General features: G+C 39.9%; 1 protein-coding gene across 6 annotated transcripts in view; it reads left to right on the plus strand.

Annotated features, from left to right (window-relative positions):
- PHKA2 (phosphorylase kinase regulatory subunit alpha 2) overlaps window positions 1-15,164 on the plus strand; it is a 63,478-nt gene that overhangs the window by 15,845 nt on the left and 32,469 nt on the right. For all 6 annotated transcript variants that reach the window (XM_067556472.1, XM_067556476.1, XM_067556471.1 and 3 more), the window contains 10 exons: window positions 374-496; window positions 2,563-2,658; window positions 4,240-4,347; window positions 5,494-5,572; window positions 7,204-7,338; window positions 10,612-10,721; window positions 11,609-11,753; window positions 12,417-12,495; window positions 13,465-13,634; window positions 14,253-14,426. In XM_067556472.1, the coding sequence (XP_067412573.1) occupies window positions 374-496; window positions 2,563-2,658; window positions 4,240-4,347; window positions 5,494-5,572; window positions 7,204-7,338; window positions 10,612-10,721; window positions 11,609-11,753; window positions 12,417-12,495; window positions 13,465-13,634; window positions 14,253-14,426 (1,219 nt within the window). The remainder of the gene's footprint in view (window positions 1-373; window positions 497-2,562; window positions 2,659-4,239; window positions 4,348-5,493; window positions 5,573-7,203; window positions 7,339-10,611; window positions 10,722-11,608; window positions 11,754-12,416; window positions 12,496-13,464; window positions 13,635-14,252; window positions 14,427-15,164) is intronic.

The raw sequence follows: 15,164 nt of genomic DNA on the forward strand, positions 1-15,164 counted from the left end.
TATTAACAACAAGAAAACATAATTTGCCATTCTAATATCAAAACACATTTGTTATAACTGGTTATGTTTCCTAAGGGGGAAGTAATAGCACACTCAAAATCACAAAAAATAAGAAATAAAGGTTAGTTTCACATGCACACTGTCATCAAACAGTGGACAGAGCAAAGGTGGTCTCGATAAGACCTAGGTTGCTGGGATTGCATAGGGGTTTGGTTGAGTGAGTGTGGGTACAAGTGGGTGGGAAGAAAAGGTGATAAATATGCGTGTGTGGCTTTATCCTGTATTTCCTATGGTCTTTAGAGGGTTTAGGTGTGACACACACACCTGTTCATATCATGTATAGAATAGTAAATGAATGTGATTTGATTTTTAGGATCCAAACAGGTTACACTATGATCCTGCTGAGCTCAAACTCTTTGAGAATATAGAATGTGAGTGGCCAGTGTTCTGGACATACTTCCTGATTGATGGAGTGTTTAATGGGGACAAAATTCAGGTAAGGAAAGAGGAAACTGCTTGAGTTAGGCTGTAATGGAAAAGCAGTAAGCAGTATGGCTGTTACTGTGCTTCTTTGCACTATCATTTATTTTTCCTTGTTTCTGAGTAAATCCCTCCGGACTACTTTCCCCACTAGATCCCAGTGTTGGTTGTTTTAGGGAAGATTCCTTCCCCAGTGCCTGAGGAGATCTCCCCACACTGGGCAGTGAAGCAGCAATAGAGCTGTTCTGAGGCTTGCATAGGGGTGCAAAAACCCCTGGAGCTATTTTCCAGGGGCAATGTCAAGTGGATCTGCATAGCATGGATTCACCATCCACATCTGATACCCCTTCCCTGTTGGAGTGGGCTCCCAGCAGCCTGACCCTTTTTCCCCAGTGTTATGCTCAGCATCTGCAAACCCGATCTACTGAGTCTACAGACTTCTGTGCCTTAGGATTGGTCCTTTGAAGGAGCTTGCAGATGGAATGAGTAGTTTATCTTTCATTGTTGATTCGAGCATTCCCTCTTCAGGAGTGCAAAGTTGCCAGCCTTTTAATGATCATCATTTGAAGGAGGTGCTGCAGCAAATTGTTAAATTATATAGCAACAAGCCACCCAGACCAGATGGTATCAATTCAAGAATTCTGAAGAAACTCAAGAATTAAGAAGCTGAGGAACTAACAGAAGTATTATTAAAATCACGTCGTGTACAGGGGAGCAAGTATTGTGCTCTCATTAAAAAAGGCACTAGGAGTGATGCTGGGAATTGTAGACTGGCAAGCCTCATTTCAGTACCTGGTACTGTAAATGGAGTGAAAGAATAGCTAAAGAGAGAATTATGAAACATATAGATGGCCATAGGACTATATGGGGGGGGGGAGGGGAACCAGCCCAGCTTCTTGAGAAGAAATGCAAAATTAATCTGTGGAATTTATTGCTGCAAGATATCACTGAAGCTAAAAGCTTAACAGGATTCAAAGTAGGACTAGACACAGTTGAATACCCAGAGTATACCCATTTATAAGGGTTATAAACTTTTATGCTTCAGGACGTAAGCCAACCACTAATTTCCTGTGGTCAAGAAGCAACTTCCCCTGCAGGGAGATATTGCATAGTTATCCGTTATGCAGTTTCTTGTAGTGTCTTCTGAAGTTGGCGGTCTTGGAAGGAAGATGCTAGAATAACAGACCACTGGCCTTATCCAGTATGGAAATACCTGTGTCACCAGGGCCCAATTCATTTGAATATCTCTAAAGAAAGCTTTCCTCTACTTTCAAAGCTATTTTTTTATATGTGTTTTTATTTTCTTTTTATAGTCTTTTTATTCCCCAGGAATTGTAGAATCTTAGATGAGTTCTACTCTGATTCAGATACCAGTTATACATCTGGCCAACGGATTCTGAGGAGACCAAAATATAAACTGTTTTTGTTTTGCTTATCTTGAAAGAAAAAGTCAGTCAATAAACCAATAAAAAAGCTCCTTTCTTCCATTTTAAATTAATGATGTGGGAAAGAGAGGAGATTCAGCAAAATTAGTAATTAGAGTTTCAGATCAAATGCATTTTGTATCATAAAATCTTGGAAAACCTGATACAGCTGAGACAGGAAGATGTCTGAAAAGCAAAGTAGATTCCGTGAATCCGAAGAAAGAAGGGTGGTGAATGAATCAAATGAATTCTTTGGGGGCACCAGAGATCTATATGGGTCAAAATTGGACATAAGTGTCTAACCATTTTCTCCAGCTGCATGTTTAAAACAAGTAACAAAGGTTATTCTTTATACATATGAGGTCAAAGCATGCTTTTTAGATTGGCAATTTGTAGTAGCCTATTGAAAGGGAATCTAAAAATGCAATTTGAATTGAATTTGAACAGCTCTTGCATTTGACAGCACATTATAATCTTATCACTGTTGCACTGTCTTGAGTCATGCCTAGAATTAATTATAGCAGGTTTATTAGCTAGTTCTAAGATTTCAGCATTGTTTTAATGTTGTTTTTCTGCTGCATAACATTAGTTTCTCTTTTTAAGGAAATATGTGCTTTCACTACTTTTTTTTTTTTTTTTTTGTTTTTTTTGTTTCCAGGTACAAGAATACAGAGAGGCCCTGGAGGGAATACTTATTAGAAAAAAGAATGGAATTATTCTGGTGCCAGAGTTGTATGTTGTCCCTCCAGACAAGGTATTGTGACAATGCTGCACCTCTTGTAGCTTTCAAAGTGCAGATATCAAAATAAGTATCAGCTTGGACATTTCTTGTACTTGACCAATATAGATTTGCAGTATGAGAAATGCTTTTGTTACTTCCTGTATTTAACTAAAATATTTGTGCAGTAGTTTTGATGTTTTAAATTTAAAAAGATCTCTCATGTCCCGGTGATAAGACTGGTGAATTTTCAGGTTTCCAGATGATTAGGTGTCAGATATGACAGTTATTAAAGAGGCACAAAAATATGATGTAGTCTGTTTTTATCTGAGTATACGTGGAAATATTAAAAATGGTCAGAAAATTCCAGATTAGAAATTTGTCTACATAAAAAATCAAGGACAAATTTTTTTGCAAAATTGTGGGGGTCTTTTTGGGGGCGGAGGAGGCATTGCAAAGGGATAAATGTGAGAAATGTATCTACAGTGAAATGAGAACAGACTGGCTACAAAGAAATAAAGCAACTCTGCCCCGCCTCTTATACTGTGCTTATCGGTCCAGTGTGTGTTTTTCAAAACCTGGATGTCAGAGAGATTTTCCAGATAAATCAGGTTTTTTTACCCTTGCAGACAGGGATTCACCAGATCCACTTCTTGATTAACAAACCCAGCCTGGCTGAGCCCTTTGCCAGCTCAAACTGCTAACCTATCAAATTCCTTCCTGCTATGCCAGCCTCTCTCTCCCAGTCCAAAACTTCCCAATCCTCACTGACTGAGGACATTAAATCCAGTGCAGACCAGAATATTTAAAGATGGAGTGTTGACATCTCCAGTCTTCTTTACAAATCTGAAGCTAAATACGACTATAGCTGTACCACCCTGCCTGCTATGTGCAAGCACAGCGCTGAACCTCTCTTGTGGCCTTCATTTGGAAACCGTAAATCTGGTAGAGATTTCAAGAAATAGGTAGGGTGGGCTTTGCCTAACCTCTTTTTTGTCAGATACACACCTTACAAAGCCTCATGTATAATAAAATTCTCTAATATTTCCCCCTCCCTGTCTCTCTCATCAGATCACCATTATGTTACTGTGCAAAGAAATTAATGGCCTTTTTTATTAGCAGATTTCCCTATTTCTTTCCTCATGAAGCATCTTTGCAAACCCAGTAAGGATAGGATAGAGTGTACTGTGAGGGTGCATGTTCAGCTTTCATTCCAGGAAGCTTAGGTGGGCCTCCATCAATAGAATACAAGGATTACCTGGCAGGGGATCAGGAAGGATATCCAAAATCAGTTCAGAGCTGCTGGGGGTAAGGAAGCAGTTCGAGTGGGAAGAAGAAAATGTGGAAGTGTAAATGATTACATTATAGTCATGCCCAAAAGCCCTGATCAGCATGGGGGTTCTGTTGGGTTAGTCATTGTACAAAGGCTGGTGTGGGCTTTGTCTGAAAGATCTTGCAGTCTAGGAGGTGGAAGCAGGATGGGAGGGCCCAATATATCAGCACTAATGATGGCAAGTTAAAAATCGGAAAGATGCAGATCTTTAACAGCACAAAGTATTTTGAAACATATCTCTGATAACCAGGTAGGGCTCATTTCTTGCTTATGTTTGTTGGCAGGTGGATGAGGAGTATGAAAATCCTCACTCAGTGGATCGTGTCCCAGGTGGAAAGTTGCCTCATCTGTGGGGCCAGTCTTTATACATCCTCAGTTCCCTATTAGCAGAGGTAATTAGTCTGTAAAACCAGAGAGATAACGTTTCAGTTCACTTTGAGCTGCACTGATCTCTTGAGAACTGCCCAGTCCAACCTGCTCTCATTCAGTGTCAACTGGATGCAATATGTTTTGAGGCAGAAGCATCTGTGAGTTGGTAGAAGTGGCGATTCTGTTTCTCTATCAAAGTCCAAGTACTTAGAATGTGTTTGTTCTCTTTCACACAAAGCTACTCCCATTTCATTCCACCTCTTACCTTACATTTTCATAGAGTGAAGCAAAAAGATATCTTAAAAAACCCAAGCTTATCTTGTTTTTATATACTTCATGAAATTTCAGTCTTTTCCCACAAGTGGTAAATTTCATTTCAAAAGAGATTTGTTATCTGTGTTTCTTATGAGGATATAAAGAGTGTGTTGGTCAAAACATTGTGTAGTCTCCATGTATGCATGCCCCTTGTGAACTACACACCTTGTGCACTATTGGGCTTCCTTGTCAGAGAACATTGCAAGGCACTCTGGGCTCAGACAAATGGGCAGGCCCTTGACAGCTATAAAAGTGGACAGGGCCAGGCAGCAGGACCAAACAGTGGACTGGCCAGGTCTGTTGCTGGGCGCTGCCACCAGTCTTAGAGATATGAGGAAAGTCAAGAGCTTGAGAGAGATCTTAGGAAAGGGATTGGTCACAAGGAAGGAGCTGGAGACTACTCTGGGGTGCTTGAGGAAAGGGAGACCCCTCCATAGGTTTAAATACACATTTTGAATGCTTGTCCAAACTGAACTGAACCTCCAGTTTTCTGAGTATTCACCCAGTATCAGTCCTGCACTGAATCCAATAAAGACTCAGTATAGGATTAACTTTATGGTGTTTCAGTGCAGCTGCAAAAAATGACAGAAGTAACCAAATTATGTGCAGGTGCTCCAACTCTTAACACGTGAAAGATGGGCACATGGATTGGCTTCAGTCCTGACAATAACACCTTTTTTGCAGTCTTTTTTTTTTTTTTTTTTTTTTTTTAAATTACAGCTAAAGGTTTTACAGAAAATACATGTTTGTTTTACATTTGTGGAAGTTTGAGGATTAGCATGAGGATCCCCTGTAAATATACTGGATGTTAAAGGCACCTAACTTGGGTTCTTTCTTTTTCCATTTTATCGCAGGGATTTCTAGCTCCTGGCGAAATTGATCCCTTAAATAGGAGATTTTCAACTGCTTTTAAACCTGATGTTGTGGTGCAAGGTTAGTGATTTCATTTTTGATACATTCTGGGTGAAAGGATGGGCTAAAGGGTGGTTCTATCCCCTCAAGAAAGAAAGGCAGAATTAAAAAAATGCTCTGACTAGTAAAATGATGGAGGAAGGGCAGGTCACTATGCAGTGTTACACTGATGGGCATGCTCAGTGTTTAATTGGTGCATGGCATGTGGATACCCTGGTAATGATATCAGACAGAGAAACTGGGGGAAGTGGGTTTTTTTGGGTTTTTTTTAATCATGTCTGTTTTTTTTCATGAGGAAGAGCTTACTCCAATCTATTACTGTTTTTAAAACTCTTTCATTAGCAGTTTAAGATTGAATTTGCCATTTCCCAGTCCCTGCTTCCACTTCCTGGGGAAAGGCAAGTCTGGGCATGCTCTGGGCAGATATGACAGGAAGCTGAGCAGACAGCATGCCAGTAGGCATGACATATGGGAAGGTTTGCACTTCCCCTAAGGAACCAGGTGTGGTGGAAGCAGAAGGAGAACTTGAGACCATCCTAATGGTTAGTATATGGGGGAATCCCCAAATCCAGTCATTCACTGGAGGTGGTGGATGAACTAGCTAGTAGAATGCAGGCAGGCTGCTGCTAACACACCAGGCTTATGGACACTACTTAAGTTAGTCAAAAAGAGGCAGGGACAGAGACTCTATCCCCTGAGCATCCCCAGTATTACTGCCAGGAGCCTGCTCCTTTCCTCCATGGGGGTAGCAGCCAGAAAGATGAGATTAGGGGGATGTAACAATACCTGGGCAGCAGTGTCACAGCAGATCAAAGGATAAAGGCTCTTCTACTGCCTATCTGTGCAGCTCTTGAGAAACAGTCAGGAGCCTGGTCTGCCAGGAGCAGCCTTCATCCCCCCTTACTCCCTGCCGCTTGTGACCCTAGCTGCCAGCTGTCTAGTTTATCCCTGCAAATACCACAGAGCCTGTGGTTTACAGCTCTAGCTCTTCCCCAGAACTAGCTATGGGATTGTTGCACAGTTCCTCTGTGCTCAACCCAAGTGGCACTTTAGGGGAGGAGTATTCTCCTGCCCGTGATGATGTCTGCTAGGATTGTTTCTATTCCTATACAGCAAATTTTGTAGTGTTCACTTCCTGTACAAATATTCATGGTTGCACATTTTAAATTCACTTTTTGTAAATATTCATGAATGCAACAGTATTAACTAACAGGTCTGTACTAGATTGTTAGATCCCAATCTAGCAAACTGACCCATGTAGGAGAAGCCCCACACAGAGCATTTTGCAGGATCAGGGCCTTAGATTGTAAATTCCTTGGAGCAGGATCTTCTTTGTTTGTAGGGCTCTGATCCTGATTGGGGCACCTGCATGCTACTGCTATAGAAATAATAAATAGCATTCATAGCTTGTGTATCCCACTGACATGGATAAATTGGCTTGCTACAGTATCTTACAGCTGCATCTTGTGGGGAGGAGGGAAGCGGAGAAATATGGGGAAATGAAGAACCAAATGATGTCCTGCACATTCTTGCAACCCCAGTGATATAATGGGGGTTGGCGAATCAAGAAAGAAAATGGTCTTTAGCATTTTTAGACACCCACATGGTGGGTATATAGCAATAACTTAGGGCTGTTCTTTTCTGTTGTACAGTAACTGTCTTGGCAGAATCAAATGAAATTAAGAAACTCTTGAGACACCATGGAATAAGTGTTCAGAGCATTGCAGACATCCATCCAATCCGAGTGCAGCCAGCACGGATCCTGAGTCACTTATATGCCAAGCTTGGTAAGTGCTGGAACTTAGAAATGTATGTTCATTGTTGTGAAACCTAATTTCTTTTTCTTTTCCACTGCCCCGCCTCCATTTCCTTCCTTTTATATGTTTGCTTCAAGAATCATTTTAACTTTTTATATGTTGCGTGCATGTGGTGGTGGAATGCACAGCACATAAAGTAAAAATTAATAATGACTATATGATGTGAATTGATGCCTTAAGTAAGGGATCTATTAGAAAATATGTTCACTTTGCCTCCCTTGAGCTGGTGGCCAAAGTAGAGGTTTCTATATGCTCCATTCCAGTGGAGTTTCACAGACTGCCAGAAGCTGGTTCTCTGCAGGGGCTACTTTTAGAGACAGGCTGGGTTTTTGAAAAGAGTCTGAAAGAGTTATACATCTAAGTCCCATTGAACTTCAATCTTGGGCTCTTTTGACACTCCCTTACAGAGGAGATTGAGGGCTTTTATGCAGAATATATACACAAATAAAACCTGACCATCTCACCTGGTTCAGACAGCTCAGAGACTTGCCTGGTATAATCCTGGACATTGTTTTTCAAAGTTAACTGCAGTATGAGAGTGGATCAGCAATAGCAAATCCTCTCCACCACAGGCAGGGAAATTCACAGTGGGCAGCATTCAGTGCTGCCCTTTCAGTACTCTCAGTGGGAATCAGGTTTATGGGTAGTGCTTGAGGAAACCTCAAGAGTTGTTTGGTGGCCCAGAAAAGCAACACAAAATTCAGGTGCTTGTCTTAAGATGTTGGGCCTTGAGCAGAGATTTAAATAAATCTCGTAAACTATATATTTTACATGAAGGAATTGCCCACATTGCTTAGGAGGAGGAAAAAGTGGGGGAGAGGTAAAAATTAATTCTCATCTCTATCTGCAAGCAGTTGAGTAGGATAACGTGAAGCAATGTTGTTTTTTTAATAGAGACTGCTTTGTCAGCAATTGTAGATTATTCCCCCTCTGTAAGGTGATCTAACTCCTGCCCAGCAGAAGGGGAGTCACATATTTTGGCACCATGATCTGTAGAGAATTCTCCCTGGGGAAGGGGACGACATGGGGAGGGGCAAAGTGAAGGTCTATAATGGGTTTGATGAGATATGCATCACTCCAACCCCAAGATCTTTGGGAAATCCAAAATGAAAAAATGTAATATAGCTGAAGGTCCCCTTTGCTCTTCAGAAACCCCTTTCGTGGGAGCCCTTAGACCAGGGGCACATGGCGGCGGAGGATCCCCTCTAATGGAGACATGTTACCCGAGAGCTGCATGTTGAGAGTTCTGTGAAGAAGGTTCTGGCCTCCTGCTGATCCCTCCTTCCAATCCTCTTCCCTCCTAAGGATTTGAAGATCCGGGTTTGGAACCTGCTCTTCATTCTGCAGTGGTGATCCCTCCCACCAGTGGGACCATTTGGGAAGAGCGTGGGGGTTATGTTTGTATGCAGCAGAGGCTCAAAGAGTTAAAGATACATAAGGGACTTCAGCATGGTCTCTTGGTTAGAAAAAAGAATAATATCCTCCCTGATGTCACTGCACATGGTGGGTCAGCTGAATCCCTGGGATGAAGGGGAGAGTGGCCATTTGTATCCCACTGCAATCATGAGACCACTGTGCCAGAACAGGGATTCATCCCAGCCGGAGGGCAAAGGTGGGTTACAGCTGAGCTGGCTCTTAGATGCTAGGTGGCAGTTGTGGGTGGCTTGTGTCTCTGCTCCACACCCTAGTGGACTTTCTGCTGCTAGCAGCGTCATGCCCAGGTTCCAGATGCTTTCACGAGTTGGACTCCTGAAGAGAATCAGGCCCAGTGTATTTAATAACTTTTATTTTCTTTCAAGAATTTATTTAATTGTTTAGCAGAGGGAGTCCAACTGTTGTCACCTAAAAAGCTTTCCAGTTTCAATCTCATAAGGCTTCTGTAGAATGATTAAAGTGGGTGGAGTCCTCCTTATCTGTGTGTGTAGTGTAATCTGCTGGATACAGTAGAAACAGTCTCTGTTTCCTAGGCAGAAGTTAAGGGCTTAATCCTGCATGTTGCTGAGCACTCTCAACTCTCACCACTTCACAGAGAACTTCGCAGGGTCAAGCTTTGAAAGAATAGCTGGGATTTTCTTTTTCCTAAAGATGACACATGTACTTTTGTTCTATTTGTGGCTGACACAGCCCCCCCCCCTCCCAAAAAAAAGCTGTGCGCAGTACAGGGGAGGGTTCTCTTCTACACTCGATTCAGTGTATTGATTGAATTCAGAGGAAAAGAATTAAAACTGTTATATTAAAGACAAGGATTGCCAGCTATTTGTGATGTTTGATATGGCATGAGGGTTTTCTCCATTTTTTGTGAACATACCTCATTTAGTTTAGAATACGGCCTGTCATTTACTGTAGATGGATTTATTTGACTTCCTGACAAATCAGTGTTTGTTTATGTATATCTTTTGTTTTGCCACAGAAATCAATATAACATTTTACCCCTGTGAACCTTTGGCCAGCCAGCATCAGCATGAAATGCCAGCTAGAACTTCACAGCTTTACTGGATCAGCTGATTTCTTGTTTGATCCCTTTCTTTATTGTACTCTTTTTAGGGCTTATGTTCTGTTTTGCTCAGATTTTAAAAGAAATTGAGGCACTTTCTCTGCCATGTATACATCTGTATGATTTCCTCAGTGGAATGTGACCGATTTGGTGGTTTTTTGTAAATACAGAATTTTTAGTGCAAAGAATTTTTATGCAGAAATAATTTGAAAAAGGGAAACATAGCTGAAACCAGGAAAATCTGAGTCACATTTGCCTGTACTATAACTTTCTTATCTTCTCATGGACCCATCCCTTTTTTTAAATTCTAGCGCTTCAGATGCTTTACAGTGAAGCACTGCAGTTGCGGTACTCTGTTGAGAGTCAGACTTAAATAGCTCAGTTCCTGTACTCAGGGAAACTTCCTAGTTGCTGAGCACTTTTGAAAAGCTAGCCCTGAGCTCTTATAAGGGCTGATCCAAAGCCCACTCAAGTCCATGGGAATCTTTCCACTGATTTCAGAGGGCTTGGATTTATGTCCTAAAGAATGAGAAGTCTGAGGTTATATAGTCAGATCCTATGATGGTGGGTGCTGTAGAAAACTTTTAAGACAGGTGCTAACACCATAGTAGTTGGGGCTATTCTCTAATTCTATTTATTGAACATAACTGATGCTCACTTTTAACAGAAAGTTACGTAATAGGATTTAAATACTTGGAAAATTGGAGAAGAAAAGGAAATATTAGATTAGATCTTTTTTACTTTTATAGGCCGAAACAAGAACATGAAACTGAGTGGCCGACCTTACCGACATATTGGTGTGCTTGGAACATCCAAACTTTATGTGATACGGAATCAAATATTTACTTTTACCCCTCAGGTGAGCATGTTAAGCCAATAGGAAAACTTCCTTTTACCTAATGTCTAGTGATTCTTTTTGTGACTCCGCTCTAGATCCAGTAGGACTGATAAAGCAACTGTACTTTGCTTTGCTCTTTTATAGAAGTTGGATGGCAGCCAGATAGCAATGCCGATACAGCCCTTTCTGCCACTGAACAAAGCCCTGCTCCTATAGGCTCCTGGTCCAGCGAAGAGCACGCTAGATCAATAGTACAAAATCACTGCTGATAACTGCCCTCACCACAATTCTGGTTACTAAACTATTTATCTCTCTTTTTTTTAATCTGAAGTCCCGCTCACTTAATAAAGCTTTCTACTAATTACTTCAGTTGAAAGTGTAGTTCCACTTTATCATGTCAAGAATTATAAACCTCCAGGCAGATGGAATCTGATCACTGCATTATATTGTCACCATGGCCAGCAGCACTACAGAAAGGAAATATCTTTTCTGTTCTCTCTCTTCTGAATATATGTTTGCAAGAAAAAGCCTTTATTTTAGAATAAATGGTTCTTTTTATCCATTTAATAAAATTTTACACCCCTCTAATAACAGCCTTATTATTGGTTGCTGTAATTCATCCCTGGAAAATTGTGTTTGCCTCAGAGCTCATAATTTCTTTTTCATGGCCAAATGAAATATCATTTTCATTATCACCAATCTGTATGGTAAAGGACAGGAAAGTAGAGTTTATACTTGGACTAGTAAATTTTCATTATAGAACCATGCACGGCACGGTTATTTAGAGCTGTTTCCTTTTCAGCCTATCAGTGTCTAGAGGGCTTTTATAAATGACTTAAGGAATGAAAGAAAACTGAAAGAATACAAGCACTGGTAAAGACTTAACTTGCATGTTTTCTGCTCTCCAGTTTACTGATCAGCACCACTTCTACCTGGCCCTAGACAATCGGATGATTGTGGAGATGCTGAGAACAGAGCTGGCTTACCTCACCTCTTGCTGGAGGATGACTGGAAGACCAACCCTTACTTTTCCCATCACCCACACCATGCTCAGTAAATTTCATTTTGTCTCTGTGACAGTCCCAAGCCTAGATGGTTATTGTGGAGGAGTAGGAGGGTTAATTTGAGAGCAGGCAGATTGCATGTCTACCATTATTTTTTCCTGAGTTTTAAATGTGAAGAATATATGTTTGACTTTCACATGCTTGTGCCATATTTGAATGGCAACATGATGATTCATAAGGCATTTTAAGGGGATTTTACCCCTCATCTCTATCCTTGTATGTCCCCATTGTACCCATCCTATTTCTGTCTAAAGAACACTTGATAGAAATTGTATTTGAAACTTTTTATCAGTGCTTTTGAATAAGTTAGAATTGTGTGCTGCCTTTATAGCACTCTTGGCCTCTATCTTGAACCTATGCTTAGTTTGCATTAAAGAGGACAGCTAGTCAGTCTACTTGCTGGCCATATTTACCCTTTCCTAAAATGTTTCTAAACACTAAACCTACTCCCCAGTTCAGCTAAGAACTCAGTCACACACAGGTGTGTAAACACGATTGGGATCTTAATCAGTGGCTCAATATCCATTTTAAAATCAGAACAATTTTTGATTACTTACAAGAAAACTGATCATGTGAAAACAGTCAAGTGATTTAAAAATATTAAATATACGTTTGTTCCCAAATTAAGTAAAACTTTCATGTTTCTTTCTAGTTGATGATGGCTCAGACATTGATCCAGCAGTGCTTGCCACCATAAGAAAATTAGAAGATGGGTATTTAGGAGGGGCAAGGTAATGTCACTATCCAAAGTAATTAATCCACGGTTTCTTTGAATTAAGTCCCACATAAGCCCTCCTGTTTTGAAGATCTAAGTGGTTCATAGGCCTTGTGCTAGCCCTCTTCCTAGGGGTGAATTTCAGTCTGAATTGTTACATGAGAATTAGTCACTAGTTGGATCTACAGATAACAGCAATGCAAAGTTCTTAGTAGAACTCAGGCCTACAGATCTGCGTTGCTTGTTTTTATTAACAGATTGGTCTTTTGAGATTTCCAAGTCTTGAAATTAGATCTTATTTAAGCATCAGTCTTGGATGTTGGGGATTTGTGATTTTTTTTAGAAATAGGCTTTAAAAACAATGTTAATTAAAATACTTATCCAATTTTTAAAATTAAATGTGCATTCTATATGTGTACATATGAATATGTGTGTAAACTCGCTCCCCCCCCCCCATTAGGTTATAAATAAAAGTAATGTTATACGGTGCTTATTTGTTTATTATTTCCACACTAGTTTTCTGCTTCCCACTACTGGCATTTCTCTGCATATTAAATCAGCTACCTGTGGCTTTTAATTTTTATCAAAGGAAGCTGGATCTATGGTCTCAGTGGTGCTGAACCCTTGTCCATTAATCATGTAGCATTCTGGGAATTAGACTCTGCTCCAAAAAAGATGATGATCTCTTTCTTATTATACGTAGGTTCAGCTCCTTGCACATGCTTAACTTGGTTTGGGCCTCTAGGCACTACCATAATAAAAATAAATAATAATAATAGTTTCAACACTATCCATCAGATCTGTGATTATTTACTGGGCACACTTCTTGTTTTGGCTCTTGGCTGGTACCAATTATTGGCTAATTACAAAATGTGGATGTGACTGGGTGGATTTTGAAGGAGTTTCCAGGGTTGTCCAATGAAGCACAATCTAATATAAAAATAGAAAGATGTTCATTCTTTCTTACATGCTTTCCTGTTTGCAGGGTAAAGCTAGGCAAACTGTCGGATTTTCTTACCACCTCATTCTATACGCACCTGAGCTTCCTAGATCCAGACTGTGATGGAAAACTGTTTGATGATCCCAATGATGGCTATGATAGTCCTGAAAGCGGATATGAATTAGAAGGCTATCCAGATGGTTTCTGTAACAAAGGTAACACTCTTTAACTTGAAAGTATTGTGACTCCTACATTTGTTATATTAAGTATATTATGACACTGAAGTTAGAGGAGAGAAGAAAAATCTTTATTTTCATTGTTTACTTTATGTGCATTTGAAAGTTGATGACAAATTGCCGTCTGTCTCAGGCACTAGTATGATGTCAGTACTCATGTATTTCTTTGGGAGGGGAGCTCGTGCACATTCTTCCCCAGCCCTCATAAGAGGGTGTTTACTGGCAAAAGCAGCAGCAAAACTGAAAGTGAAGTTAGAAGTTAGTATGCGAATGAACATGTGTGATGTAGTGTTGCCCTTGGCACAGTCAAAAGACCCTTCTAAACATCAGCTGGAGAAATCCCTCGCCCCTTTTTTGTTAGGAAAAAATCCAGGATATACTACTTAAAAGAGAAACCTATTAGAAACATGAATTTTTTTTCAAGTTCAATTAAACAATCAAGTTGACAGTGTCCCTTTACTAGGTAGTCTCTGGTCTCTGACCTTTTTGTCTTTATTTTTCAATGGAAGAAAGATATTGTGCCTCAAAAAGGAAGCACATGTAAATATTTCCAGTCACTTGTTTCAATAAGCCTTTTCTATCTGTATCTCTCTCCAGAAAGCCAAGATGAGCTGGACCAGTATATAAACGTTATGTTGCAAAGCACAGTGCTTAAGTCCTACCTGCCTCCAACCTCAAAGACTGCTAATCAGCCTCATGTATTCAGTGCTGTACACTCCATGCGAGAGATACTCTCAATGATGGCCAAGGAAAAGGGTTTTGATGTTCCAAGTATGTTTTCTCTGATTTTTAATCTTACTGGATGATAAATGTGATAAATGCAAATAACAGAACTTGGCAATTGGTAATACAAGTAAATTGCAGTTGTTAGAAAGTAACAAGGTAGCGCGATATTCAGTTTTCAGCGTAATTGCTGCATTATTCCCACAATCGTGCGTCATTTCATAATAACTGCAATTAACATGCCACAGAATCAAACCATTTAATCTAAAAGGACAATATAAAATCAGGTGCAGTTAGACCAATTGATTGAAATTATTTTGTGCTCATATTTGTAGGGGCTTATTTGTAGGGTTCCTTAACTGGAACTTAAAATAACAAAAGATGGATAAAGACAAGGGGAGTGGGATACAGCAGTGTGATTGGATGTATTGGTTTTTTTAAATTTGTGTCATTTTAAAATGGACTGAACACTTTTTTTTAAAGTAAGGACTTTTTAAAATGAAATATCTTTGTTAACACCAGAAAATGTTGGTAGATTTACATAAATTCTAGAATTTGAAAGAAGGGCTGCATCATAAACAATATCATGTTGATAATGGATAGATTGAAAGGCTGTTAGATAATTTAGAGTTAATGGGAAGACACCCATTGATTCCACTGGACATTGGATCATGTCCTATATATATACTGTATTATGCCCTATATATTTACTGTATTAAAATACAGTACTTTAGTATTACAATAGGAGGAGATAAGAAAAAACCTGAATGTGAAGCTTGATTTGTA

The sequence above is a fragment of the Emydura macquarii genome, unplaced genomic scaffold (assembly GCF_026122565.2).
Source record: "Emydura macquarii macquarii isolate MOO-44397 ecotype Brisbane River unplaced genomic scaffold, CSIRO-AGI_Emac_v2 contig_1786, whole genome shotgun sequence".
Classification (NCBI taxonomy): Eukaryota; Metazoa; Chordata; order Testudines; family Chelidae; genus Emydura; species Emydura macquarii.